The following is a 26,533-nucleotide window of genomic DNA, read 5'->3' on the forward strand; positions in this document are numbered from 1 at the left end:
AAACTTATAAATCATTTTATTTTAAAGGTGCACTTAAAGCAATTTAAATGTCAGACATTTTAAAAGGATCTCAAAATTACACAATGACTAAAAAAATTACGTTTTAAAAAGTTTATTCAATTTCAAATCAGACATTTGCAAATTAGACTGCAAATAGATTGCAAAAATAATCTTTATAGTGTCTATTATATATCCTAAACATAATTACATTTTTCTTTTTTTGCTGAGGCAATTGGGGTTAAGTGACTTGCAGCTGTTAAGTATCTGAGACCACATTTGAACTCAGGTCCTCCTGACTTCAGGGCTAGTGCTCTACCCACTCTGTCACCTAGCTGCCCCATGTAATTAGTTTTAACTCAACTTAATTCCTTCCCCCCCCCCCAACAATATCATTATTGTGTAACAGGGTCATTAAAATACACTTTTATGTGTGTATACACTTGCTTTTTCCACTTATACTATTGAGCCATCATCCCCTTCCCCTTCCTTGCTATTAGGACTGGAAATTGAGTTTAAAAATAGGGCCCAGGAAAAACCTTGAAGTTTTGATTACCTTTACATACCATTGTGTCATCAACTCCAGGTGCAATATCTCAATCTTAGCTAGGACGATTTCCCCTCCTTTTGAGTATTACCCCATGCCTCCCTGTCTCCTGCCCTAGACCTTATCTTGAACCCTTATCCTGTCAGGATTAAATTACGATCCTTTTCTGGAATTATGGCTTGTCCACCAGTGTCCTCACCCCCTTATCTGCCTTATCTTCCCCTATAAGATTGTGTACTCAGATTATGTATTCTGGTTGCAAACCCTAGTTAGCTAAAACTCTCTATATAAGTTCCCTCTCTCAGTTTATCCTGCATTCAATGCTTTGGACAAGAGTCCCATCTGGTCAGCTAGCTTAAATTCCACATTAAAGATCAAAAACCAATCTTTGCTTGCCTCAGTTTCTTTGGTATTACAAAACAATTCATGATCACATACACAAATGAGAATTTTAAACAGATGAGTGCAATAAATGGAAAATGGATAGAAACTAAGAAATACCTAATGCATGGCAGAAAAATCACCCCGAAAATCGATCACATTAAAAAAGCATGATTAACTTTTTTTTTTTTTTTTTTTTTTTGAGGCAATTGGGATCAAGTAACTTGCCCAGGGTCACACAGCTAGGAAGTGTTGTCTGAGTTCTGATTTGAACTCAGGTCCTCCTGATTTCAGGGCTGATGCTCTATCCATTGTACCATCTAGCTGCCCCATGGTTAACTTTTAAAAAGAAATTTTGCAAAAACAAAAATTGGAATGCCAAAATTAGAGCACTAAGAAGATAAATGAAATTTTTTAAAAATGTGGAATGAACAAAAGTAAATAAGAAAGGTTGATGAGGAAGAGTGAAATAAATCCTTTTCCTTCCCCACAGTATGTGCTACACTTTTTCTTGGTTCACATAATAAAAGATAAAGTGCACAACTGATTACATGTTACAAAATTCTGGGGTCTGATTTGACTAGAACTTTGCATAATCAATAATATATGCATCGGGTCCTGTGAAATGGAATTCCTTTCATATCTTCCCTGTGATCCCGGGCATAGTCCCACAAGTAATAATCAAGAAGAATTGAATTTATATCTACACCAATTTTAAGTCCCCTTTTTTCAACAAGTTTTAAAAGTCTCTCTCTAATCAGCTCAACACACCAAACAGAACAGCCTCTGATTTCCACTTCTTGTTTATCTCCAGATGGAAACATTTCTCCTATAGAAAAAAATGAGGAAAACATTAAAAACAAGTGATATAATCATACAATGAAGAATAAAGACTTTGTAACTAAATTTATATCTGCAAATACTGTAACCATTTATCTTTATTATTTAATCTTGTAAAAACCAAACAAAATGGTAAGCATTTTGGAAAAGAAATAAGCAATGATGTCAATATTTTAAACTTCTATTATTTGAGGTAGGGTGTACATTTGAGTTCAAAATTAATCTTCTATGGAGTAGCAGTCACCTGATCACAGAAAAAAATTGTCAAAAAGAGAAAGGAATTAGCTTTTATAACAATGAATAGGGGCAGAGTTCATGACCAAACTAAGAATAAAAAGATTACAGCAGACAAAATGGATAATATTACATAAAACCAAAAAAGTTTTGCACTAACAAAACCAATACAGTTAGAGAAACAATTAACTGAGAATTTTTTTTTTTAATTTCCTGGATAAAGTTTCATATCCAAGATACATAAGGAACCGATTCAAAACTTAAATATAAAAGTCATTACACAATAGTAAGTGATAGTCAGTGAATATGAATAGGCAGTTCTCAAATAAAGAAATCCAAGCTAACAATAACCCTATAGGGAAAAATGTTCCAAATCACAAATATTTAGAGAAATGAAAGTTGAAACACCTCTGAGGTTCTAATGCACACCTATCTTTAGCAAAGATAGCAAAAAAGGAAAAATTACATTCTGGAAAGTCACTGGGAAAGCAATTTTTTTTCCCTTAAAAATCACCTATGCACTATGTCCAAACCTTAAGGAGACCAAAAAGAAAAGGATCCAAAAAAAAGAAAAAGAAAAGGACCCATATGTACAAAAACATTTATAGCAATTAAAAATGAAAATTAAAGGAGTGACCATCAATTGAGAAGTATATGAACAAATTTTGGCATATGAATACAATGAAATGTTATTGTGTATCTATGCTTTTTAACCATATTTGTCATGCTGTAAAAGAAGATAGAGCCAAAGGGGAAAAAATTACAGGAAAAAAAGTGAAAAATAATAGCTTCAATCTATATTCAGTTTCCATCCATTTTTTATCACAGATCCTTTTGGAATTATCTTGAATCAGTATTGCTGAAAACAGCTAAATAATTCAAAATTCTCCACTATGCAATATTACTACTGTTATGTATGATGTTCTTCTGGTTCTGTTCTCTTCATTTTGCCTCAGTTCATAAAATCTTTCCAGATTTTTCTGAAATCCATCAGCTCATAATTTCTTATAGCACAGTAGTATTCCATCACAAATTTGTATGAAACATTTTGCACAAATAATGTCTTTTCTTTTCTTTAAAAAAAAAAAAAAATCTCTTTGTATTAAAGACCTACGGGATCAAAGAATATGCAGTTTTGTAGTCCTTTGAGCATAGTCCTGAATTGCTCTCCAAAATGGTTGGATCCATTCATAATTCCACCAACAGTATCAATAGAATCCAAATTTTCCCACATCTCCAAAATTTATTATTCTCCTTTTCTGTCATATTAGCCAACCTGATAGGTATGAGGTAGTATCTGAAATTTCTTTTAATTTTTATTTCTCTAAGAGTAATTAAGATTTCTATAATTCCATGTTTTCATGATTATAGATAGCTTATTTGTTTTTATTATTTATTATATTATTGTCATTCATGTAAGATTATGAAAAGATTAGTTTCAGGGAAACCAATGATGGTGACAGATTCAAGGTATAGAATGAAAGAATGAAATATCTGTTTTACAGTCTACCCATATTTTTTATAAGGGTTTTGATTTTCCCTTTCTTTTTTACTTTTCAGCTAAGGAGGGGATGGGTGGGGTGGTCTAGCTTTGGATAAAGCAGGCCAAAAAAAAAAGAAGAAAAAACATCAGTGGAGCATTTTTTTCAAAATGCACAGAAATCTAAAAGCAAACAGACAAGCAGGATATCTTTGACAATTACATTTATTATATAAAGAAAAGGCAAAATATATTTTGTGTGCAGAACTGCTCATTTGTTATATTCAAAATAAAAATATTTTAAAATTAACAAAACTAGACTTGAAAGAGGAAAGAGAAATAGAAAAGAATCTTAATAGTAGTTATAATTGATGAAAACAGTAGATGAGATCACTGAGAAAGAACAGTGAATGATAAAACAAAAGTAAGGTTCTTAAGGAACAGCTACATTACTGGGTTAGGAAAAGAATGAAGGAGAACCAGGAATGTACAAAGCCAGGAAGAGATCAAGTTAGAAAAGGGGGTTAATCAACCAATGCTAATTTCAAACACTGCAGAGAAATCAAGAAAGGTAGGGTTAGGTAAAGATCATATTCAGCTTGGAGAGACAGTGTTAAATTAAGTGTGTAGTTGAAAATAAATGAGAGAACTAATAATAATAAGCAGATTAACAGCTGAAATCATGTGAATAGATGAGAAGTTCAGAGAGATTTTAAGGACTGACTTTAGGAAGCTAAACATGCTTCCTAAAAATTGATGAAACTGAAATGCAAAGAGCTTTGAATATGTTATCCAAAGTTCCACAAAGAGAAAGGCCAATGGTCTCTCTAAGGATACTCAGATCTCTCTCAGTTCATGGTTAAATGCAGAAGAGAGGCTAAAAAGTGTGAAGTCACTATATTTAATAAATAAAAAATTTTAAAAAAATTAATAATAAAGTCATTAGTAACTGGTTGTTTTCCAAACAGCAATTTCAGAAGAGTTGTAGGGATAGCCATCAGGTTATAACTAGTTAATGAAAAAGTAGATAGTGAAGAGATATTTTAAATGTTTTAAAGGTTTAAGAGCAAAAGGAAGAAAAGCAAAAAAAGACAATAGCTAAAGGAAACAATCAATCAAGTAACTTTTAATGAGAAAAACAAGTTCAGAGTTCTCCACACAATACCACTCTCTTCATTCAAATCCAAACTGATATGATAGGACTTTCAATAGTATCTACTTACATTTAATAGGATCACTAAAAATTTGGAACTCTAAAGATAATTATTTTCTAATGTAAACACTGCCATGGTGTAGTTAGTGTTCTCTTCTCTAAATATATAATCGTTCTCTTGGAGCAATTTGTTGGGGAGCTTCTAGAGGGCAGCCTTAGTTTCAGTTCAGTTTAATAACCCCCAAATGCAACCAGGAGTTAAAGTCCAGATCCTTTATTGTATCCTTCAAAGTACTGAATCTTTTCCGGGGGGCTCGGTTAGCTTTACAGAGGCCTATCTCTCTCCTTGGTTCCAAGAGCTCCCTCCAAATCTCTCTAGCCAGCTTCAGCCTCTCCTCCTTCCAATGTCTCTAGCCAGCACAAAGGTGGAAGTTGGAATGAATCTTAACTCTGAATCTCCCGAAGTCCTCTTTGGCCCTGAGAGCTTCTTGCTTATATGCTGCCCATTGAGTACACACCAATCATTTCATCACTAGGAAACCATTATTTGTTGTAGGATTAAATCAATGCTAAATTAGATTTAATCATTGTCTCCTCAATTCCACTCAGTACCTTATTTCAAGTTCTGGCTCATAACATCTCCTTGTAGGATCAGATCAACCATGCTAAATTAGATAATTATTGTCTCTATCCATTCCAGTAACTTAGCACCTTGTAAGAATCCTAACACTATGGATTTTTATAATTTCCATATAAAAGATATGAATGACCAAAAATGACTATTAAGTTACATTAGATCATAAAGTGCAGGACAATCCAAAGAGTATAAGCAAAGCATTATATTATAAACAAGTCACAAACCTTTAAGAAGTTTCTTCAGTAGTTCATCAGAGTATCTTATTGCTCCTAAGTGAGCAAGAACCTGAGGTAGTCTGTAGTCAGCAAACATGGTGATACTGGAAATGTCACTAAAGCAGCCATCTCCATTTCCTTCTAATACACACCAAGTATCTGCCACAAGAATCTGAGCTCGTTTGTAAAATGAAATCCTTTTACCCTAATAAATGAGAAAAGGAAAACTGTTAGTTGAGTGTTGGGGTCGGTAGCCCCTTGATATTCCTTGTTTGATCCCCAACTCCATTTGGGACTTGGACCTTTGATACAAGATCTGGTCAAACTAGTTTGGGCTATCTGAGCTGGCTGGGGTTTTACAGCCCCCATTCTAATCTGCTCACATAGACCAAATGCCAGCAGGAAATTCCTTTTTGGGAAGAGACTTCTGTCTGTACCCAAAAGATAACAAGAGAATCCTTATCTTATTTACATCACTCTCCAGAACCTCCTTACATTACTACATCTGAAAGATTGTGCTCTTGTATAAAACAGAGTCCTCAAAAATCTATTCTTTGCAAAATTGGCCTTGTACCTTGCAGCCATTTTGCCCACCTGCTCTCAGGTGTTTCCATTCTAATCAATAAAGACTATGTTTCCATACAGCATTAAGTAGCAAATTCATTTGCTGCCGACCCTGCCCTTGGTTACTTTGAGGAAGGAAGGAGAGAGAGAAAAGGAACTGACCCATCTCGGCTTAGACCTCAGTTTACTCCTCATCATTGAGTATTTTAGTTTCATATCTCCAAAAATGGTCTATTGTAAGGAATATTTTATTGATCTTAGTTGTGCTTTGTTTTTTAATAGAAAAAAAATTCCTTTGTAAACTTATTTTGAAAGTCCCTTTTACTTTAATTTCAAATTGATTAAATTCCTAAAGTGTTCAAACACTGTTTTGGATTGGAGGATACAAAAACAAAAATCAAAAATGGAACCTCTCCTCAAGAAGTTTACATTTTTTGTATGGGATTGCCTGTCATGGGGGGGGGAGGGAATGGAGGGAGGGGATAATTTGGAAAAATGAATACAAGGGATAATATTATAAAAAAAAATTACTCATGCATATATACTGTGAAAAAAAAATAATAAATAAAAAAAAGTTTACATTTTTTTACTGAGGTGATAAAATATGAATAAGCAAATAGAAGATAAACAATCAGGAGACAACAATAACAACTAGGGGGAATCGGAATATTCCACAAAGTGGCACCAAGTAAAAGATGGCACTCAGCTTCAATGCCACTTTATATGAAACCTTTCTTGACATCCGCAATTGTGTGCCTCCCAAGTTATCTTGTCATTATTTTGTATATGAAAATGTTATAGCATATACGTTTCCTGAGGGCAGTGGCTGCTTCATTTTGGCACATATTCCCTGTGCCTAGCAAAATGCATGGTAATTGCAGGTACTTAAAAAATACTAATTAACTGACTAAATAATTTCTATAAAATCCCTGACAAGTACTCATATAGACTCTGAAAAGTTTTCAAGTTAGAGTGACCAGTAGGAATCTGTACCATCAACAAAAATTGGCAAGATATTATAAAAGATAAGTTCTGATAAGACTTTGAAATGGATGTTTTGAGTAGGTAGATAGAAATATGGAATTGAAGCTCAGGAAGAGGTTTGGGGTTAATTATGTTGATTTGGGAATTACTGAAATAGAAATCTCAATTGAAGCTTGAAGAATTGGTGAGATAACAAAATGAGAGAACACAAAAAAAGATAAATCCAGGGCAAAACCTCAGAACACCCTTTCAACTTCAGAATGGGAGGAAGCAGATCAACCAAGCTAGATAGGTTAAAAAAAAAAAATCTAAAAAGGGCAATTCCTCAAAAGCCAAAGAAAGGGAGCATCCAGAATGAGGAACAGTTTACATTATCAACCGTCACAGAAAAATCAAGAAAGATGAGACATGAGGAAAAAGCCATGAGATTCAGTCAGGGCAACTGATGAGCTCAGAAAAGATCTTGGTGTTCCTGAATATCTGTGATCCTGTGCTATTCCTCACACAAAACGCTTCATATTTGGGTATTTTCACTGGCTAGAATTTTCTCCCCTTCTCATGTCCTCTTCATAGTCTGTCTTCCTTAAAAATTCAACTAAAAGCTCACTTTCTATAGGAAGTCTCTAGACCTCTCTTGATTCTACTGCCTTTCCCCTTTAAATTGTCACCCATTTATCCTGCCTATGTTTTTATTTGTACATGGTTGTTTTCATGTTGTAGTCCCCATTAGTGAAAGCACTTTGAGAACTGTCAATATTTTGCCTATTAAAAAATATTTCCAAAGCTTAACTCAGTGATTGATACATAGTAGGCACTTAAATGTTTACTGATTGACAGAAAAAGCAGGCTTAACATTTTGATAATACTGGAAGTCAGATTGCAGGGAACTGAAGAATGAGTGGGTAGTAAAGTCATGGAAGCATCTCATATAGATTATTTTTCTTATAAAAAGTATAACATTGAGGAGTACTTGCACTTCAAAGCACCTAAGTAGCAATCCTGGATTAGATTAGCAAGACTCCTTATTTTATTCACAATACTTTTTCACTCAAGAAATGTTTACATGACCTTGGACATATAGGTCTACAAAATAAGATTACAAATTATTCACTGATATGACAATTTCATGATTCCACATTTAGTTACAAGACCCCATATGAGTTTCCTCATGACCACTCTTAATTCCTTTAATCTCGTTTTCTTATTGCCAAAGCTAACATTTTCTAATACAATATTGAATAGTAATGGTGATAATGGGCAAATAGTATTTAAGGGGGAAGACACAACACCCTGAGTATAAATCTAGTCTTGGACAGTTACTAGCAATGAGACCCTAGGCACATCACTTAACACTATTTGCCTCAGTTTCCTCATCTGTACAGTAAGCTGGAGAAGGAAATGGCAAATCACTCTGGTATCTTAACCAAGAAAACTCTAAATGGGGTCACCGAAAGTCAGACATGACTGAAAACTTGAACAGCAGCAATATGCTGCGTGAGATGTGTCTTAGATAGATAAACCACTTTACTGAAAGAAAAAAAAAAAAAATCTTCACTAGATTTTCCTAGAACTGCCAAAGCTCTTGAAACAAGCAGGCAAAGACCTCCTAAATGAAATCCCAAAATAAAAACTCCCTGGATAACAGCCAAAATCCAGCACTTTCGGGTCACAGAAAAAATACAAGACAAAAATTTCTGTCAATCAACAGATGTGACTCCAAATTATATGAGTAGTAACTTATTACAAAAAAAAAGCTAATGCACATGCATGTCAGAACTCTTTATACCACATACAAAGGAGTCACAAGCACAAGTACAAGCAGAGCCTTGGGTATTTAAGAATTAAAATGAAAGTAATAAGGGAGAAAAGGTCCAGTCCCTTACTCAAGGAGAGCAAAAAAACATGGCAAAAAGAAACGGAGAGCATGAGTGAGTAGGATAGCTGGAGTGGTATCAGCCCCTTCTCCCTCCTTCCTTATATGAAAGGGTCCCAAATTCACAAAAAAATTTATCAGTCTGGCCTAGGCTGCTGAAGCCAGGTTTATAGCTAATTCAGCTACAAAGAGTTTTGTTAGGGCTTAAAGTAGCAAATTCCGTCAGTTGGGGGATGAGGGGGTAAACATCCTTGACTCTGAGCCACCTACATATTCTGAGGACAATGTTTCCGGAAAATATGGCAACTAAAGAAAACAAATTTTGGGGATCCTTCCAGAGTTCAAATAACAATGAGTCACAACAAAATTTACATAAGGTTTAGCAGCTGCCAAATGCAAAGGAAAGGAGAGCTTGGAATATATTTCAAATGTAAGGACTTATATAATAAATGATAATTGCTGTGGCAAGAGTAAATATAATCCTACATGGGGAAAAAAAGAAATCAGCTCTTTAATGGAATTTAAGTTTTCTACTTACTCCTGATGAAAAGTTTCTGTTTAAGCTGATCTTTAAAAGGAGGCGAGTAAGGGGCAGCTAGATGGCGCAGTCAATAGAGCATGAGCCCTGAATTCAAATGTGACCTCAGATACTTCGTAGCTATGTGACTCTAGGCAAGTCACTTAATCCTAATTGTCTCAGCAAAAAAAAAAAATAAATAAAATAAAATTTTTAAAAATATATAAAAAATAAAAGGAACCCACTATTTCAAGAGATGGATATGAAAAAGATAAGTATTCCAGGTATGGGTTTACCATTTAAATGGAGATGGAATATGGAATGTGGTATATTCCAAGTATTTAAAAGAGCCAAATTTAAGGAAAAATTAGAGTGCAATGAGAAGTGGAAAGAATTTCAAGCCCCGAAATTGAGGTGGTTGTAGTTAAAAAAGGAGAACAATCAAGTAAAAAATAAGTTGAAGAAACATTGTCACTAACTGGATGTAAGGGGTAAGGAATTACTCTTGAGAATGCAAACTTTAGAAAGGAAAAATAGTAACTCCCAAACAGGAACAGAAAGATGAGGAGTATGAGGGAATTTAGGAAGAATGAGTCAATATACCTATGTTCCCTTTACAGTGTGGCTCATTTGAAGGAAATTCAATAGAAATACATTTAAAAAATTTTAAGTTTTTAAAAATACACTTTCTTAGGGGTGTATCTAACACATAAAGCAAAAGAAAACTACAATAGTTGGCATATAGTGGATTTTCATTGATTTCATAGATGACATCTATTAAATTTAACTGTTTTCTTTCTTTTCTCCCATGAAACTAGGAAACCATGATTCCATGACAACAGAATCTATGACAACTAAAAGCAAACAGAACTTCTGTATGTTTTGAATTCACTACATCTTGAGGTCTCTGAAAATTTGACTCAAATCACTGCAATGCCACAACCACTGTGGCCCCAGGATACATGAAGGGGTAAGAGAAAAGCCCTTTTGTAAAATATTTAATACTTTTTAAAACCGCATACATTTTGGACCAAGAACTATAACTGATCATTTCATAGGCACCACATAACCAACAGAAGCTACTATTACGTCATTAGTTTAAAAAAAAAAACATTCAATTCAGAATAACCTTTAAAAAGCAATGAAATGATCAAGTCAGAAAGAGGTTAATATTCAATGTCAATAAATACAAGAGAAAAATCATTATCTCTCAATTTATAGATCATATTTAGCCCAATTTATAAGAGTGACTTTAAAGTATTTATCATATATTGGATTAACATAAGGCGTGGCACCAAAGTTACAGAGAATTCTATAAAATGATTTTATAAGAGTAGGTCTTTTATTGGTAGCAAAGAACTGGAAATTGAAGCAATGGCCATCAAATGGATAATTGTTGAACAAGTTGTGGCATGCTATTGTGCTATAAAAAATGAGCAGGACTAAAAAGCAAAACAAAACCCATGAAAACTTACTGATGCAAAGTGAAAAGAGCAGAACCAGGTAAATACGACACAACAGCAGCAATACTGGATGATTATGAATAAATTAGCTAGTCTCAATAATAAAATAATCTAAGATAATTCTCAAGGACTCATGATGAAAAATGTTATTTACCTCCTGAGAAAGAATCAATAAAGTATGACTGCAGATTGAAGCATAGTAGTTTTCATTTTCTTTATTTTCCTGATTTTTTTTCAATCTGCCTTACTTCACAATATGATTAACAAGGGAAACAAGTTTCGCATGATTGCACATGTATATCAAATTGTCTACTGCCTCAAGGAGAAGGAAGGTGTATGGTGAGGGAGAAAATATGGAATTCAAAATTTTTAAAACCAAATGTTATATTGTTTTTACATATAACTGGAAAAATGATAAAAAAAAAAAAAAAACATTTTTTCAGGCAACACTTTTATTTTTAATTAATTAATTTTTACAAAAATTGTATGCATAGGCAATTTTCCAGCATTGACAATTGCAAAACCTTTTGTTTCAATTTTTCCCCTCCTTTCCCTCATCCCTTCTCCTAGATGGCAGGTTGACCAATACATGTTAAATATGTTAAAGTATATAAAATAACATTTTCAAAACCCCCAACATTTTCATAAGGAACATAACTTTCTGAACATGTTTTCTCCATACAACTTAATACTGTTAAAGTACTATGAAGTATGAAACAAAATGTATCATAAAGAAAAATACTTGAACCCTACAACAATGCTGTTATAAAACAGAATTTTATATGTATCTTAGATTTCATCTAACAACTGTTATTAGAGAAAATAAGCAAAAGTAAACAATAAATAACCAAGAAATGTAAATCTGGCAAAATATGAGGAAATCTGTCGATATTGACAGGAATCAGAACAGAACTTTTAATAATTTTAATACTAAATATGGTACTGCTTTTTGTTCACAGAGAATTATTCAAAATTAAGAAAATGCTGACTAAGCTTCAATCATTTATAGAGGTAAATTTTTAACTAAGTTTAATTTTGATTCTCATTTTATTTGCTACTTAAATTAAGACAAATTTTTAATTAAGTTAATTTAAAAATACAGTTCAACAAATAATCATTAGACATCTATCCAAAAAGGCATTGTGGAGGATATGAAGATTACAATAATATGGTCTCTTTTTAAAGAAGTTTATATCTAGGAAAGTATAGATTAAAAAAAAAAAAAGTAGAATGAATTGTTATAAAAGAACTATAAAGTGCTACAGACAGATAAAAAGAAGAATTTACTTTCAGCTTATGGCAAGAGCAATGACAGAAGGAGAATGAGTCTTAAGCCTTTTAGGATTCTGACAGGCTGGAAAGAGGGATCCCAGACCAAGGGAGCAGCATTGGCCTAGGTAGAGCAGCAAACCACTATTGCAGGGCATGGTGAATTGCTTGATTTGTCAAAAAGCATTAAGTAAATATATACATGTGAAGTTTTGGAAGATAAAGTTGAAAAACAATACTATAATCAGGTGGCAGAATCCCTGGACTTGATTCTAGAAGCAGTGAGGAACCACAAAAGGTTTTTGAGTGTAGATGGTTAAAAGTTGTGATTTAGAGAAATAATTCAAGATAGTAATCTATAAAATGGATAAAAAGAAGGAGACTGAAGAAAAGTATGACAGGTGGAGGTCTACTGTAATAGAAAAATGATTATTTATTATTTAATAAATAGTCATCACGGGCCGAATTGGGTGTATTACTTCATAGATGATAGAGTAAGAATGTAAAAGAAGGAATCAGACACATTGTTCACACCAAAGTTAAATAAATGGTTACCAGTTGGATTAGAAAGGGACATTAGAGAGGTCAAAAGGAAGTAACAGAGATGACTAAAATAACAGTTTTTAAGCTCAGAAAGAAAATGACAATACTAATTGAAATGGAGAAATTAAAAGGAAAAAAATATCTGGGGACAGAAGGCAATGATTTCTATTTTAGACATGATAAATTTGATAGTGGAAGTACCAAAAGGAACTATCTTGTAAGAAATTGGAACTGCTGGACTAAAGCTTGAGAGTGAAGTGACATATTATACTGGAAATAACATGGGCTTAGGTGTTGGAGAACACAGGTTCAAAACACACCTCTGCCACTTGCATGACCTTGGGTAGTCATTTAACTCTTTAGGCCTCAGCTCATCTAACATGAAAGGGTTAAGACTCAGTGATGCCCAGGGTTCCTCCCAAATGACAATGAAGTTTATAATTGCAAAGTCCTAACAGAAGCCATGTTAGTAGAGATGACATTGCCAGGATTATAAAGAATGGCCAGAAGGACTGAAGACAATCTTTTTAATAATTAAGGAACTTATTAAGAAAGTTAAAAATTAACTGTAAAATCTTTGGTTATTATTACAATAATAGCAACCTCATAATGCTTTAACAGTTTGAAAAGTATTTCACTTATATTAATTCATTTGATTCCCACAACAACCATATGGGATATGTGCTATTATTCTCTCTCCATTTTATAGATGAGAAAACTAAGGCTGAAAAAGGTTATATGACTTGACCCTAGGGTCAATATTTAAACTCTGATGTTCCTGATCTAGGCCCAGCATTTTATCCACTGTACAATGTAGCAGTTTCCAGCTACATTTTTGCAATTTAAGTTTTCATAGTAATTTTGAGAAGCATTCTGTAACATGACAGTACTAGTAAGGATAATTGTTAGATGAGTTTTTAATTTCTCAAAAAACAAAACAAAAAAAACCAACTCACCTGATATTCAGCCACATCTCTATAGGAAGGGAAATTTTCAACTATGAGGGACAGGAGTTTTTGTGCACTTTTGTCACTTTTTCGAACACAGTTAAGAAAAGACCCTCCAAACTTCTCAAGTAAAATTTTTCCAGTTTCATTGAGAATCTGATGCCTTTCTTCTATCAAAGGCATAGGCACATCTGTATCAGAGTGCAAAATATGCTGAAGTTGATCAAGGGTAACTGTGGCATAGTATGAAGGCCTAGTGAGGGGTATTCCTTGAAGGGAGGTGGGAAAGAAGAAAAGCAAAAACAAAAAATATTTCAAAGAACAACTTGAGACTTTACACAAATATGAAGTCAAAAATATAAATTGTTGAGTTTAAGTTCTATTTTCAATATTTTGTTAAGATCTCCATCAAACAAATTCAAATCTTAAAACATAAATTCCAGCAAGAAATTATTCATATGTAGAGGGAGCTCAAATTTCTCCAGCACTTATTCTGAAAAGTTTGAGACTTTTAGTTGGTATGGAATAAGACAAGTGGTTCTGAACGCTAAGGTAAGTTTTTCATTGATTTTAACAGTGCAAAATATAATACTGCATATTGAATCAGTCAGAGATGAAAGGGATTTCAGAAGTTATCTATTATAAACTTCTCATTTTAGAGATGAGGAATCCTAAACCTAGAAATGTGATTAGGTGACTCAGCCAAGGTCACACAAGTTTCCCTCCAAGTTCACTGCAGTTTCCACAATACTACTTTTCCCAGGGGAGATATGGGAATTTTGACAAGGCTTGTTTTGATTCAAAATACCTTCACTACTGCAAGAATGTGTGATGTAATCAATGATTTTTAGGAAAAGTACATTATTAGTGTTCAGGATACAACTATAATTCATATTCTTTACAAGTAAGAGACATGTTTTAGTTTTAGAAAATATATACTTGAAAGCAATAATTTATTGTGTTTAAAGCTAAAATTCATCTCAAAACTTCCCAGAGTTTAGAATTCTATATTCAACTATAGTTCCAAAGGGACACAAAGAAATAAGATGGAGTTTGAATAATAACTCTTTCCTAGTCATTTATATTTTTGACTAATGAAAGTTAAAAACAAATACTTCCCATTGCAATGTATTGATTACTCTCAGAAAGAATTTCAATGGATAGTTACTAAAGCAAGGAAAATTTATTTAGGAGAAAATATAAAATTCTGGGTATACAGCAAATCTATAAATATCATATAGCAAGATTTTACAAAAGCAAAACTGCTTTAATGTTTTATTGTATTCTTCTATACTCTTATTAAGTACTAATGCTAGACAGAAAATTTAAAATTGTGAATGTGGAGCAATTGTAAAATAGTAGTGAAAGGAGCACTGGATCAGCAGTCAATGGACCTAGGTTCAAATTCCAGCTCTTGCTATTTCTAACCTGCTGTGACTTTGAGGAAGTCCATTTCCTAACCTGGGGTCTCAGTTTCCTCATCTGTTAAAAAGAGGGGGTAAGAATAGATATTTTCAGATATTTCCTCTATAATAATTGCACTGTACTGTAGAAGTGCCTTTGACTTTATGACCTTAGCCCTCCACCAATGAAGTCCTAGCGATTAAGTGGCTTGCCCAAGATAACCCAGCCAAGAATTACCAGAGTTGGGATGTGCACTCAGGGTTTCTTGACTCCAAACCTAACATTTTATTCACTAAATTATCACTGCTTCTTGGAATGTGCTACTCACAATAAAAATGTCAAAGTACCACCTTCAATGGCAAAGGAATGTATACTAATCGTGCTGAATTAGAAATATGTGAAACCAAATAAATCTTACAGAAACCATACCAAAAGGCAGACCAATAGCACAAAAAAAAAAAAAAAAAAAAAAATCACTGACAAAACCCTAATTGTAGGTGTCTTCTCCACTTTTGCCATCCTTAGTAGCTTTACCATGGGACATCCCCTATCTTAGCATTTCTGTTGTTTTAAGAATTTCTTTTCTTTTCTTTTTTTTTAATCATACTGTAACTTCAGGTAGCAGAAAACTTGTACTGTTTTCCTTCTTGCTCCTTTTATGGCACCGAATCTTAGCACAGTGCCTAGCATATATAGAGGTATTTTTAATGGAATACGGTTGGAGGTACTGCTGACCAGTCAAAATTAGAGCAGGGGGCAATTGCTATTGGGCTCTTCCCACTTGCAGAGCCGTGGGACCCGCCCGGTCCAAACGAAAATCTTTCTGCTCACACCCTTAAGTCATACAAAAAAGCTCCCAATAGCTGACTTCCTGGGACTTGCCGCGAACCCGGGCCCAGGAGCTAACCTTCATCCAGCGCTCGGTTGATTGCCGCGCAAAGAGCCCAGTAGCCGCTGTACATTTTACCCTTATACTGCACCATACACTTGCGATCCTCCTTCTCCGACCAAAAGGAGAAATTGAGAGTGTCGACCACGAACACCCAGTTGACCGCGTCTTCGTCGGCCGCCTGAGGGTTTAGCTCGTGTAAGGACTTCCAGCCCCCCAAGCCGAACTCTCGGCCCGGAACCTTCTCCAGCAGCATCTCGGCCACGCGATCGACTCCAGCTTTTTCAACAATCACATCTTGGCTACGGTCGGCCACGAATTTCGCAGACTCTCGTGGGGATAAAGGGGATTCCATGGCGTCGTCCCTCCGAAACTGTGAAATGAAAAGGAAAAACAACCAAGGCAAACCCCGAGCTCCGCTAGCGTGCCCCGCACCAAGTTTCCCACGGGCTCACTTTCCAGTCAGGACAGGATCCTACTCTTTCCCGCGTCTCGAGTTCCCAGGACCCACCCTCTGCCTCCTCGCGAGAGAGAACGCCACTCTTAACTGGCAGGACGCGTGACCACTGTCTCTGCACCTGCAGCCCCTCTTTCCAGTTTGCTGTCTCAGAGGAAGTCGGCGGGGAGGGACACTAGCACAGGGGCGGAGACACCGTACCGGAGCGAGAGAGATCACGTGGGAAGGGACTGCAAGGCCCAGAGTCCGCCGTTCGCCTTAAAGTCCGCGGTTCCCCTAACCCACGTGCTTCCGTGAGGAGGAGGGGCGAGACGCGTCGGGGAGGGGGAGGACTAGCGCCAGTTCCAGACTCCAGATATTTCCGGTTTGGGCGTTCCTTCGTCCAATCGTTGGCTATCGCTGAATACTTGGCCAGCTTTAGTCTTGGGGGCTCTAGCCCGTTTCTATGGTGATCAGGGGCCACTGGGATGGGGGAGGAACCTGGTCTCCAAGGCTGCCAAAGTGTTCTGGAGGTTTGAAGGCAAGTGAAGCGTGGGGGAAGCAAAGAAGAGTGGTTCTGTCCGCCATTTTGTTCCCCGCCCGGCATCAGCTACCCCAGAGCCATGCAAAAGTTCTTTAGAAACATTCTGGTCCCACGCTTTGACTTGACTTAAGAGGAGGCAGAAAAAAGGGGGAAGGGAAGGGATTGCTCTAAGACCACAGAACTAGTTTAGGGTTCATGTTGGACGTAGAAACCGTCCCGCTTTAGTTAACTGGGGATGGTTAGTGCCTTTTGGACCCGGATGTAGCATCCTGGATCATTGTCCTACTAGGTGCTGAGGGAAAGTGTGTTGGCATTTAATGGCAGTGCTGGTAAGCAAACAGTGCAGATAAACTTGAATCCTTGGGACTCCTTCCTACCACGTTTGATTATTTTTCCCTTTTTTGTTTTGGGTCCCTAGCCAGAGCTCGGCAGCTGGAAGCTAATTGTAATAATTTGTTTTGTACTTGGGAGATTCATGTATTGTTTTGATTTGCTAGAGTTTGTGAGGAAAACAATTTACTACTACTGATTTTGCAAAGATATTAAAAAAGATATTTCTCTTTTAGTAGAGAAATAAATGGGTACTTTCCCTCCACTACCTATTTTTTAAGGTAGGAAGTATGTCATTGGTGACATCTATAAATCAGGGTCAGAAAGACTTCAATTCGAATTCTACCTCTGATAATTACTGGCTGCTGACCTTTTAACTGGAGTCTTAATTTCTTTAATTGTAAAATGAGAGTCCTGACACAGTTGTTATGAAGAAATAGTGAATATGAAAGCTATACAACCTGGTCAGTCAACAAGAATGTATAAAGCTCTTACTAGGTGCCAGGCCTTGTGCTGCTAAGTTCTGGGTGCAAAGAAAGGCAAAAGCAGCCATGGCCTTCAATAGTTCTAATGAGGAGGATATCATGAAAATAAATATATACAATGTATATACAGAGTAAGTAGAAAGTGATTTTAGTGGGAAATGTCAGCTGCTATTATTATGCCTAGATCACTTAGTAGTTTCTTTTCCACAATAGTTGAAAGAATCAAGAGGTAATATAATTATTTGGATGATTTAATAAATGGGCACCTGGAAATTCCAAGTAATATCAAACAACCCCCGAGGCTAAATAACGATCATCTATTTATTTAAAAACCACTAGTCATGCTGTATTATAACTAACCATTAATATAATTCAACTTTTAGTCATCTTGGAGGTCAGACTAAAAAACTATCTATAACATATTTAACATGTATTGATCAATCTGCCATCTGGGGGAGGGGGTGGGGGGAAGGAGGGGAAAGGTTGGAACAAAAGGTTTTGCAATTGTAAATGCTGATAAATTACCCATGCATATATCTTGTAAATAAAAATCTATAAGAAAAAAGAAATTAAAAACTATCTGAAACCAGGTAGGCTGGTAGCATCCTGGTGGTGTTGAGGTTCAAAGGGAGACTCCAGTGTCCCCAAGTATCTCAAAAGAATGTGTAGGCTTGAGCCCATCTCCCAAGTCAAGGGGCAAAATTTATCCTAACTGCAAGGACAATTGAAGCAGCTTAAGTTTCAAAAGGATTTCACAAAGAACCAGGAGCAAAAAGACAAATTTATAGGAAAAGACAAAGATCTGTTTCTTCATGTCACTGATATGCTAATTTTGTGTCCCAGAGGCAGAACTGAAGAGTAGTTGGATATGGACATAGGCATTTGTCTCTGAAACCTTGTTATCACTGACCTAACAAATTGTCATCTGGTGATAGCAAAGTTTCTAGAACTATACTAAGTATTCCTAAAACCAGGAGACTTTAAGATTACTGACAAACAGATTGTTAGAACAATAGCATAGCACTCCTAAGGTCTAGGGGCCTCAGGATTACTGCTATATTTCTCCTAGTTGTTCTCCTATCAGTGTCTCAATAGAATGACTTACAATTTTAGGTTCCTTCTAAGAAAAAGTTGTAGAAACTCTCTAATAATTATAATTTAATTTTCCAGAAAAAGAAGTCAACACTGAAATATCCACTGAAATGAAATATTAGCAAAGATATTATAAGAAGACTGATTATATGATTATATGTAATGTGCTGTTGTCTCCAGAAACTGCAGATAGCTCTCTGGTCTAGAGGAGAGACTTCTTCCTCCAGAGAGCCGCCTCAACTCTGGCCCAGACAAGACTCTCAATTTTTCGAGTGCTACCCTCTTTTATCCTCCCAGAGAATGGACGTGGGATAACACAAGGGCTTCTGGGGAAAATTACTTCAACCAATGAACTTGCTCCTCCTAAGCATGCAAGCTCCTGCCCAGGATTTCGAAGGTGTTAAACACCCAGTAAAGGTGGGAACTAGAGAATTGTTAAGTATCAATTTAGCACTTAGTAAGAACCTAACACCTTTAATTTTCTAGTAATCTAAACAACTAAAAAAGACCTAATTAATCAAATAGGAAAAGAGCAAGTAGACTGACAGAGAACTCCATGATGAAGATTGTAAAGCAGATATTTTTCTTTTGCCCCTGTTAATCACTGTCTTCTACCTAAGTCAACAAATGTTTCCAACTGTGTGTTCCCAGCCTGGCAATACAAAGAAGTATAAGATTTGGACTTTGCCACAATTATTATCTAATTGAGGAGAGAAGATAAATATACTAATAAGAACAACCATCTAAGAAGCAGTAAGAGCCCATTCTGTGAAAAATACTGTGTTGATAATTTATCCCCTTCATGCTTACTGCCCTCCTTTGTACACTCTTTAATATGTGTCATCTCAAACCAAATTCATTATTCCATGTGTGATTGATCGAAGAGTACTTGACCAAAAGTTTCTACTTCTGGATACTATCCTTCCCTTAGCGTAGCCTAAGGTTGCAAGATCTTTTAGGCCATATATCACATTCTTGATTCATTTAATACAATATTGCTGGCTAGCCTCATGCTTTGATTGTGAAATTGATTTTTAGGAAACTAAATGTAAGACTTTATTTATCCCAATTATATTTCATCTTAGTAGATCATAACTTGTCCAAGTCTTTTTGGATGCCTATCATCTGAGACATTGTATCCTTCCCAACTTTGTATTCTTCTCATTTGATAAGTATGCTTTTACCTAAATCATTTATAAACATGTTAAACTGTAATACTTCACTGAAAACTTTCCTCCCAAGTAGACACAGCTTGGTAAGGATGACTTTTGTTGAATTGTTTCAGAGTCTATGATCCCTTGGCATAGAACAGGAGTGTTTTCCCATTTCCTTCTCTACCTCATTTTACAGATGAAGAAATTGAGACAGAGTTAGTAACTTGTCCAGGGTCATAGAGTTAGTATCTGAGGCTAGATTTGAACTGGAGGAGAAAAGTCTTCTTGATATTGAGTCCTGGAATTCTATTCACTATACACCCAGCTGTCCATTGACTACTCTTATGATCCAGCAATTCAACAAATTAAAATTTTATTACCTACTATCATCCATGTCTATCTTGACCCATCGGTGATAGAAGGAAGTAGAGAGACTAAAATTGGATATATAGATCCTGGTAGTCACTTTCATAATTGAGCTTTTAAAAGTTGGTGAGAGAATGTAGAGAGGATAGAGAGTCCAGGGCAAAGCCTTCAGAGATATTCATGAAAGATTTCTCATCAAAACAACACGAAGAGTTGGAAGGAGGAAAGTCTAGATAGAGAGTATCATAAAACCCTTGAGAAGATAACTTGGTAGTCAGAGGAGAGACCAGTTCAGGAAAGGACTAAAATATATTAGGATTGCTTCAGCTAATGGAAATCTCTTGAGTCCATCTTTGATCAATGTTTGATTTTCTAAGCAGAAATACTTAGATTGGGATAAAAATTGTTTCTGGTAGGATTATGCTTGTAAAGTACAGAATTGTTTTCCATAGCTTCTTCATTTTTTCCTCCAGCAATGACATCTTCCTTGTTGATGAGGATTATATACAAAATAAAATTGCCCCTTCCCAAATCCTCCAATTTATAAAGGATAGTGATAATAATTATCCAATACTTCAAAGTTTGCAACATATTGTACATCTTTTTGTCATTAGCTTCCTTTTTTTGCTATCTGTTCAATAATAATTTTATTTACCACTTTAAGATTTGCAAAGCAAAAAAAAATACAAAGAACTTTATAAATATTATCTCATTTTATTCCCACAATAATTCTAGGAGATAGATTCCATTATTATTCCTGTTTTATACATCATTAAAGTGAAGATAAATAACTTACATAAGGTCATAGCTAATCAGCAAGAGATGAGAGACAGAGATAATACTCCATCCTCTGCAAATAGCTAAACAGAGTTGAAGTCTACTACTTTTGGCCACCAGATGATAGGATGAAGGCATAAGTTAGTGTGCTCACAGACTTTAGCAGCATCAAGGAAATTGTTGAGTGGGATCTAGAGCCCAAACTGACAATAGGCTACTGAGGCATAAGTTGACAGGAAAAGGGCATGCAGAGTGAGCTTGTTTAATATTGGTATTCTCCATTGTTAATTCATAAAGTTATTATCTTGTTAGGCTTCTTGGTTTTTTGACTTGTGAAGACAATGTAATTGTTCAACCAATGGAATATAATTCCTCTTTTATTTTGGAGATGAGTTTTTAAAGTGAGTGGGGACCGAAGAAAATGTTTAGTTTTGGTTGACTGCTTAGCCTGGAAGTTTCTATGTGATTTTTCAGTGGCTTAGCATTTATATCCTTTAATTCTTCTGTACTACAGAATGTAGTTTATCCTGCCCTGAACTTATTGAAGGAAATTAGGTTATCATAGGTATCTGTTCCTTATTACCTTTTTTTCATTGTTTTTCTAGTTCAAGGATCATTCCTTGAATGTTCCTTTAGAATAGAAGTAAAACAAGAATTTATGTGCTCTACTTTCTCTTTTGTCATTTTAAATCACTGTCTCATATCTCCAGAGAAGGGTCCTATCTTACTTTGTTCTTCCTCTTTAATATGGCTTTTAAAAATTCCTAATCTCTTCTTGACTTGGCTAGCTCATTAACCTATCTACTGACTTACTAAATGAATTAAGGACCATTCATTTATTAAATGCCTATGCTGTGGGAGGGACTATGCATAAGCTTCCTTCTTAAGGAGCTTCCAGTATGTAAGGGCTTGGTGGCAAGAGAAGTTTTAGTCCGGAAAGAAACAATAATAATAAGTGTGTTCACAGAACAATTAATTATCATGTCCTTTTCAGAAGCAGTGATAATATTGATTTGATTAGTGTTGTGAAGACTGAATTAGCACCCTGGATACCTTAGAATGAGCAGGAGTCAGGATAAGCAAAAGTGCTTGGTCTTTATTTTTGGACTTGAGGGATAAAAGTGAATCGGATGGATGCAGGATCTCCACCTCTACTTCAGGAAGTATTGTCCAATCAGTAATTAACCTTAAGTGCTCGGTTGTCCTACCTCAGTACATCAACTCAAGAGTTTCAGCCCTTTACAACTGTGACTGTGGAGGAAGAGGGAACAACTGGGAGGGAGGGAGTGGAAGAGTGGTAGCTTTATATCACAAGATAATTGGGGTAGATAGATGTTAAACATGGTCTGATGTCAACTAGATATTGCTCTTGGGGCAGGTTTTCACTCACAAGCAACAAGTACGAGTTAAGTAGCAGACATGGTTCATTCTAGCTTTACCACTCTGGACAATAGTAATATAATAGGATAATGCCACACTTTTAAATTCATTCTAATAATTTGCTCGTAGTTCCATTTTCTTGGCAATGTCTTTTAAAATCAAAATTGGTTGAGGAATTACTTTCGCATACCTTGAAATAAATGCCTGGTTTTTCTCCTCATTGGAATTATTTCTTCTTGATATTCAAGAATTTAATTCTTGAGAATTCTCTTCTGGAACAGCTTCTTTTGTAGAATTTTAATTCACTGTAACTTATAAGGGTGATTACTCAGTCCCATCTGATTTAAAGTAAGTGATAAGATGCCCAATAATCAAAGGCTTTAGAATAAGTGCAAAAATTCTTTGAATTTTAGAATTGTGTTCAGCTAAACTGAGAAAGCTTGGCCATGCAGCAGGGGTCATCTATAAATTATCAAACTAAAGAAATCATTTGAGAAACTGAAGTAAATACTGTGTAACTTTCTAGCAGACTCCTAAGGAAGAAACAACAGGGATGTGGTGTGGGGAAAAGTTATAGCTTTGGCTTTAAACTTTGTCAGGTCTCTTTCCCCTCCTATGTTACTTTTACCAAAGGAGGACCTTTTGAGCTTCAAAGATTTAGGAGATGCTAGACTCCCATCCTTCCATCAGTGTCCTAGTACTTTCTCCACATAAGCTGATGGCAGTGTTTGCATTGGGAAGCAAGGACAGATTGCACACACAATTGACTGTGCTTTAGAGTAATGGTTCTTAAAGTATCATCCAGAGACCCCTGGAGATCCTCAGGACCCTTTCAGAGGGTCTGTGAGGTAAAAATTATTTTCATAATAATACTAAGACATATTAATTTCTAATACAGAAAATACCAATAGATATAACTAAGGGTATGCTGGTAACTATTTTAAAAACCAACTTTAAATTTAATTACATTTTTTCCCATTTTCAAGTTTAAATCATGAAAACAAACCAATCCCTGATTTATAGCATTTGCCAATTTCTGAGATTAAAATGTTCATGCTAAAAATAATCACTTTTTGTGATCTAGTATCAATTGACCCCAGCACACCTTTGCATATAATCACATAGACAAAGCTCTTTGGGGAAGGGTTCTCATTAATTTTAATCAAAAACTTTGAGAACTGCTGCTCTGGAGAAACTTCTTAAGCTCTTAAGCATCCTACAAATCTGAGAAAAGGACTTCTAGGACTCAGGATCTATGGATCACTATTTTACTACATGTGTTCTCCAAACTTGAACTTGCTTTCCTCTGGAGTCTATATTTGTGGAAGACTTTGTCATAGGCTTTTGGGAGAATTGTTTGTATCAACTTATTATGCAATCTTAGTTAATGATCTTTTCTAAAAACTAAAGACAGGCTGACTAAAATGATTCACTCTGACTCCTCATGGGTCCCCTTAGAGCCAGGAGTAGGAAATGTAGCCTTGTATTGGGAATTACATTTTATTTCCTGTGGACAGGGAGCTACCAATTAGCTAATGAGGCTGCATGGGTGGTGGTAGTTTCTAAGAGGGAAGGTTCAAAAGGTAGAGAAGGAAGTAATAGTATCAAGAAATGAATGGTAGTTTCTTGGATAAAAGTCTCATATCTTAAATATATAGAGAACTTTGATAGATTTATAAGGCTATGAGTCATTTCCCAATTGATAAATGGTCAAAGAATATCAAAAGGCAGTTTTTCAGTGAAGAAATCAAAACTATCATCATAAAAAATGTTCTACAGCCTTGTTTAAAGAAATGCACATTAAAACAACTGAGTTATCTTCTATCAGATTGGCTAAAATGATGTCAGGAGAAAATTACAAATATTAGTGGAGATATGGAAAAATTGGAAATTAATACACTGTTGGTAGAACTGAATTGATCCAACCATTTTTGAAGAGCAATCTGGAATTATGCTTAAAAAGTTATAAAACAGAATCAATATTAAATCTATTTCCCAGATTTATCAGAAAAAAGGGAAAAGAACTTAAATGTTCTAGAATATTTTTTTTTCTTTTTTATATTTTATTTAATATTTTCTCAATTACATGTGAATAAATATTTTTAACATTTTGTTTATTTTGAGCTCCATATTGTCTCCCTCCTCCCTCCTTGAGAAGGTAAGTAATTTGACATAGATTATTCATGTGCAGTCATGCAAACGTTTCTATATTAGGCAAGTTGCAAAAGAAAATACAGATCAAAAACTTCCTCCAAACCCAAAACAATAAAGAAAAATTTTAAAAGTATTCTTCAATCTGCATTCGGACTCCATCAGTTCTTTCTTTGGAGGTAGTTAGAATCTTTGGAATTGGCTTGAGTCATTGTATTACTGAGAATAGCTAAGTCATTCACAGTTGTTCATCATACAATATTTATATTACCCTGAACAAGAATTAAGGATTTCTAACTTCTAACTAAGGACCTGAAAATGTTCTAGAATATTTATAGCAGTTTCTTTGCAGTAGCAAAGAACTAGAAATTGCTCATCAATTGGAAAATGGCTAAACATGTTTGTATATGATTGTGATCAAATTCTCCTGTGTTATAAGAAATGATCAGGTAGTTGAGTTATTCTGAGTTTTATAAATACTCAAATCAACTACAATGGACCTATGAAGGAAATCGCTCTATCTCCAGAGAAAAAACTAATAAATAGAAGTATGCATAGTATGGTTTTACATATACGTGTAAAACGGTGATTTCTCTGAGTTGGAGAGGGACAGAAGTAGACCATTCAGAACAAAATGTAATTTTTAAAAATGACCAAGGCAGAGGTACTAAGAAGAAAACGTGGAATTTGTTAAGAGAAGTGATAGCTTATTACAAGTATCCATGAGCAACTGATAAAATTTTCCACCAGAAAAATATTTGTTTTAAAAATGTGAACAAGCCAGAAGAAAAAAATAAATTGTTAATAACTAAAAAGCTGTTCAAATTCTCTATTCATCAAAGAACTTCAAACAATACATTAGAATGAATGGTTGTGACTAAGCCCAGGTTGCTTAAGCAGTATAAAATGTATGTGGGTGGTAGCACTCTAATATTTAATCTATATGGCTAGTTGGCATGTGGCATAGATTGATATCCTATCTGGAATCTTGTTCACATCCTCTTCAAAGGAGAATGCAATTTCTACCCTTTTGAGGCACAAAATAGCCTTACCATCAAGAATCTAGGGAAGGAAGGGCAGGCAGCATCTAGGACTCTCATCATGATCTCCCTTCACTCTCCTACCTCCAAATGGGGTATGGGGCTAAAAATCATACATATTTACCTACCTAAAATATTTGTAGTATTCGATACAATGGTAATTCAAAATAAAAGCCACCTCTAGAGGCAAATGGAGATAATGGATATACCATTAGATCCTTCAAAATAGTTTAGATATATATTAAATGTACAAATAAAGATGTGAAAGAAAATATTAGGAAAATTTATAGAATTGGAAATAAAATTGCTCAAGGAAGAATTCACTAAGCAAACAAATTGACATGTGATAATGGAAAATTTTAATGAAATGTACTCTGAGGTGCAAAATGGTTAAAACATAAAAAGAACAGCAATGAAAAGATAAACATAGTAAACTGGCAGGTTTAGACCTACAAAATACAATTAGAGGATAAAGTTCAGGGAAACAATTGGAGAGTTAAGTCTCCCAAAAATACTTAAAAGAAACACTGCCTAAAATTCCATGTTCTAGGAAATCATACAAAAAAAAAAAACAAAAAAAAAAAACAACAACAAACTTGAGAAAATAGACTCAAATAAGGATACAAATTAATGGTATCCAGAAGATACTAACAGAAATGTTTGCCTCAATGATAATTACAGTAAGTTCAAAAGCTTTAACTATGCATTCAGCAAGTAAACAATTTATATCAAACAGTATCTATTCAATTTGTTAGACCATAATTAACAGAGATGAAAAAGTAGTCTGCAAAAAACCAAAACCAAAAATTGATCCAAAATACAAAATGTTCTCTGTTAAGGT

At 35.0% G+C, this 26,533-nt stretch overlaps 1 protein-coding gene and 2 long non-coding RNA genes across 4 annotated transcripts in view; 2 read left to right on the forward strand and 1 right to left on the reverse strand.

The window, feature by feature from the left end:
- Window positions 1-96: 96 nt before the first annotated feature.
- On the reverse strand, window positions 97-16,563 carry QNG1 (Q-nucleotide N-glycosylase 1). 2 transcript variants are annotated; one of them, XM_074280170.1, is made up of 5 exons: window positions 16,449-16,563; window positions 15,956-16,310; window positions 13,654-13,913; window positions 5,494-5,689; window positions 97-1,754 (listed from the first exon to the last, which is right to left on the reverse strand). In XM_074280170.1, the coding sequence occupies exons 2-5, from the start codon at window positions 16,290-16,292 to the stop codon at window positions 1,522-1,524; spliced, it is 1,026 nt and encodes a 341-aa protein (XP_074136271.1). In that variant the 5' UTR covers window positions 16,293-16,310; window positions 16,449-16,563; the 3' UTR covers window positions 97-1,521. The 2 variants fall into 2 exon arrangements, with proteins under 2 accessions (XP_074136271.1, XP_074136270.1); XM_074280169.1 differs by having other exon boundaries at window positions 16,393-16,552.
- Window positions 10,309-26,533, forward strand: part of LOC141550020 (uncharacterized) — a 35,526-nt gene continuing 19,301 nt past the window's right edge. Inside the window, exons 1-2 of the long non-coding RNA XR_012484482.1 lie at window positions 10,309-10,392; window positions 11,845-11,896. This is a non-coding gene — a long non-coding RNA (uncharacterized LOC141550020). The remainder of the gene's footprint in view (window positions 10,393-11,844; window positions 11,897-26,533) is intronic.
- Window positions 16,580-21,046, forward strand: LOC141550019 (uncharacterized). Its single transcript, XR_012484481.1, has 2 exons — window positions 16,580-16,914; window positions 18,903-21,046. It is a non-coding gene; the product is annotated as an uncharacterized LOC141550019 (long non-coding RNA).

This window comes from Sminthopsis crassicaudata, chromosome 1, assembly GCF_048593235.1.
Source record: "Sminthopsis crassicaudata isolate SCR6 chromosome 1, ASM4859323v1, whole genome shotgun sequence".
Classification (NCBI taxonomy): Eukaryota; Metazoa; Chordata; class Mammalia; order Dasyuromorphia; family Dasyuridae; genus Sminthopsis; species Sminthopsis crassicaudata.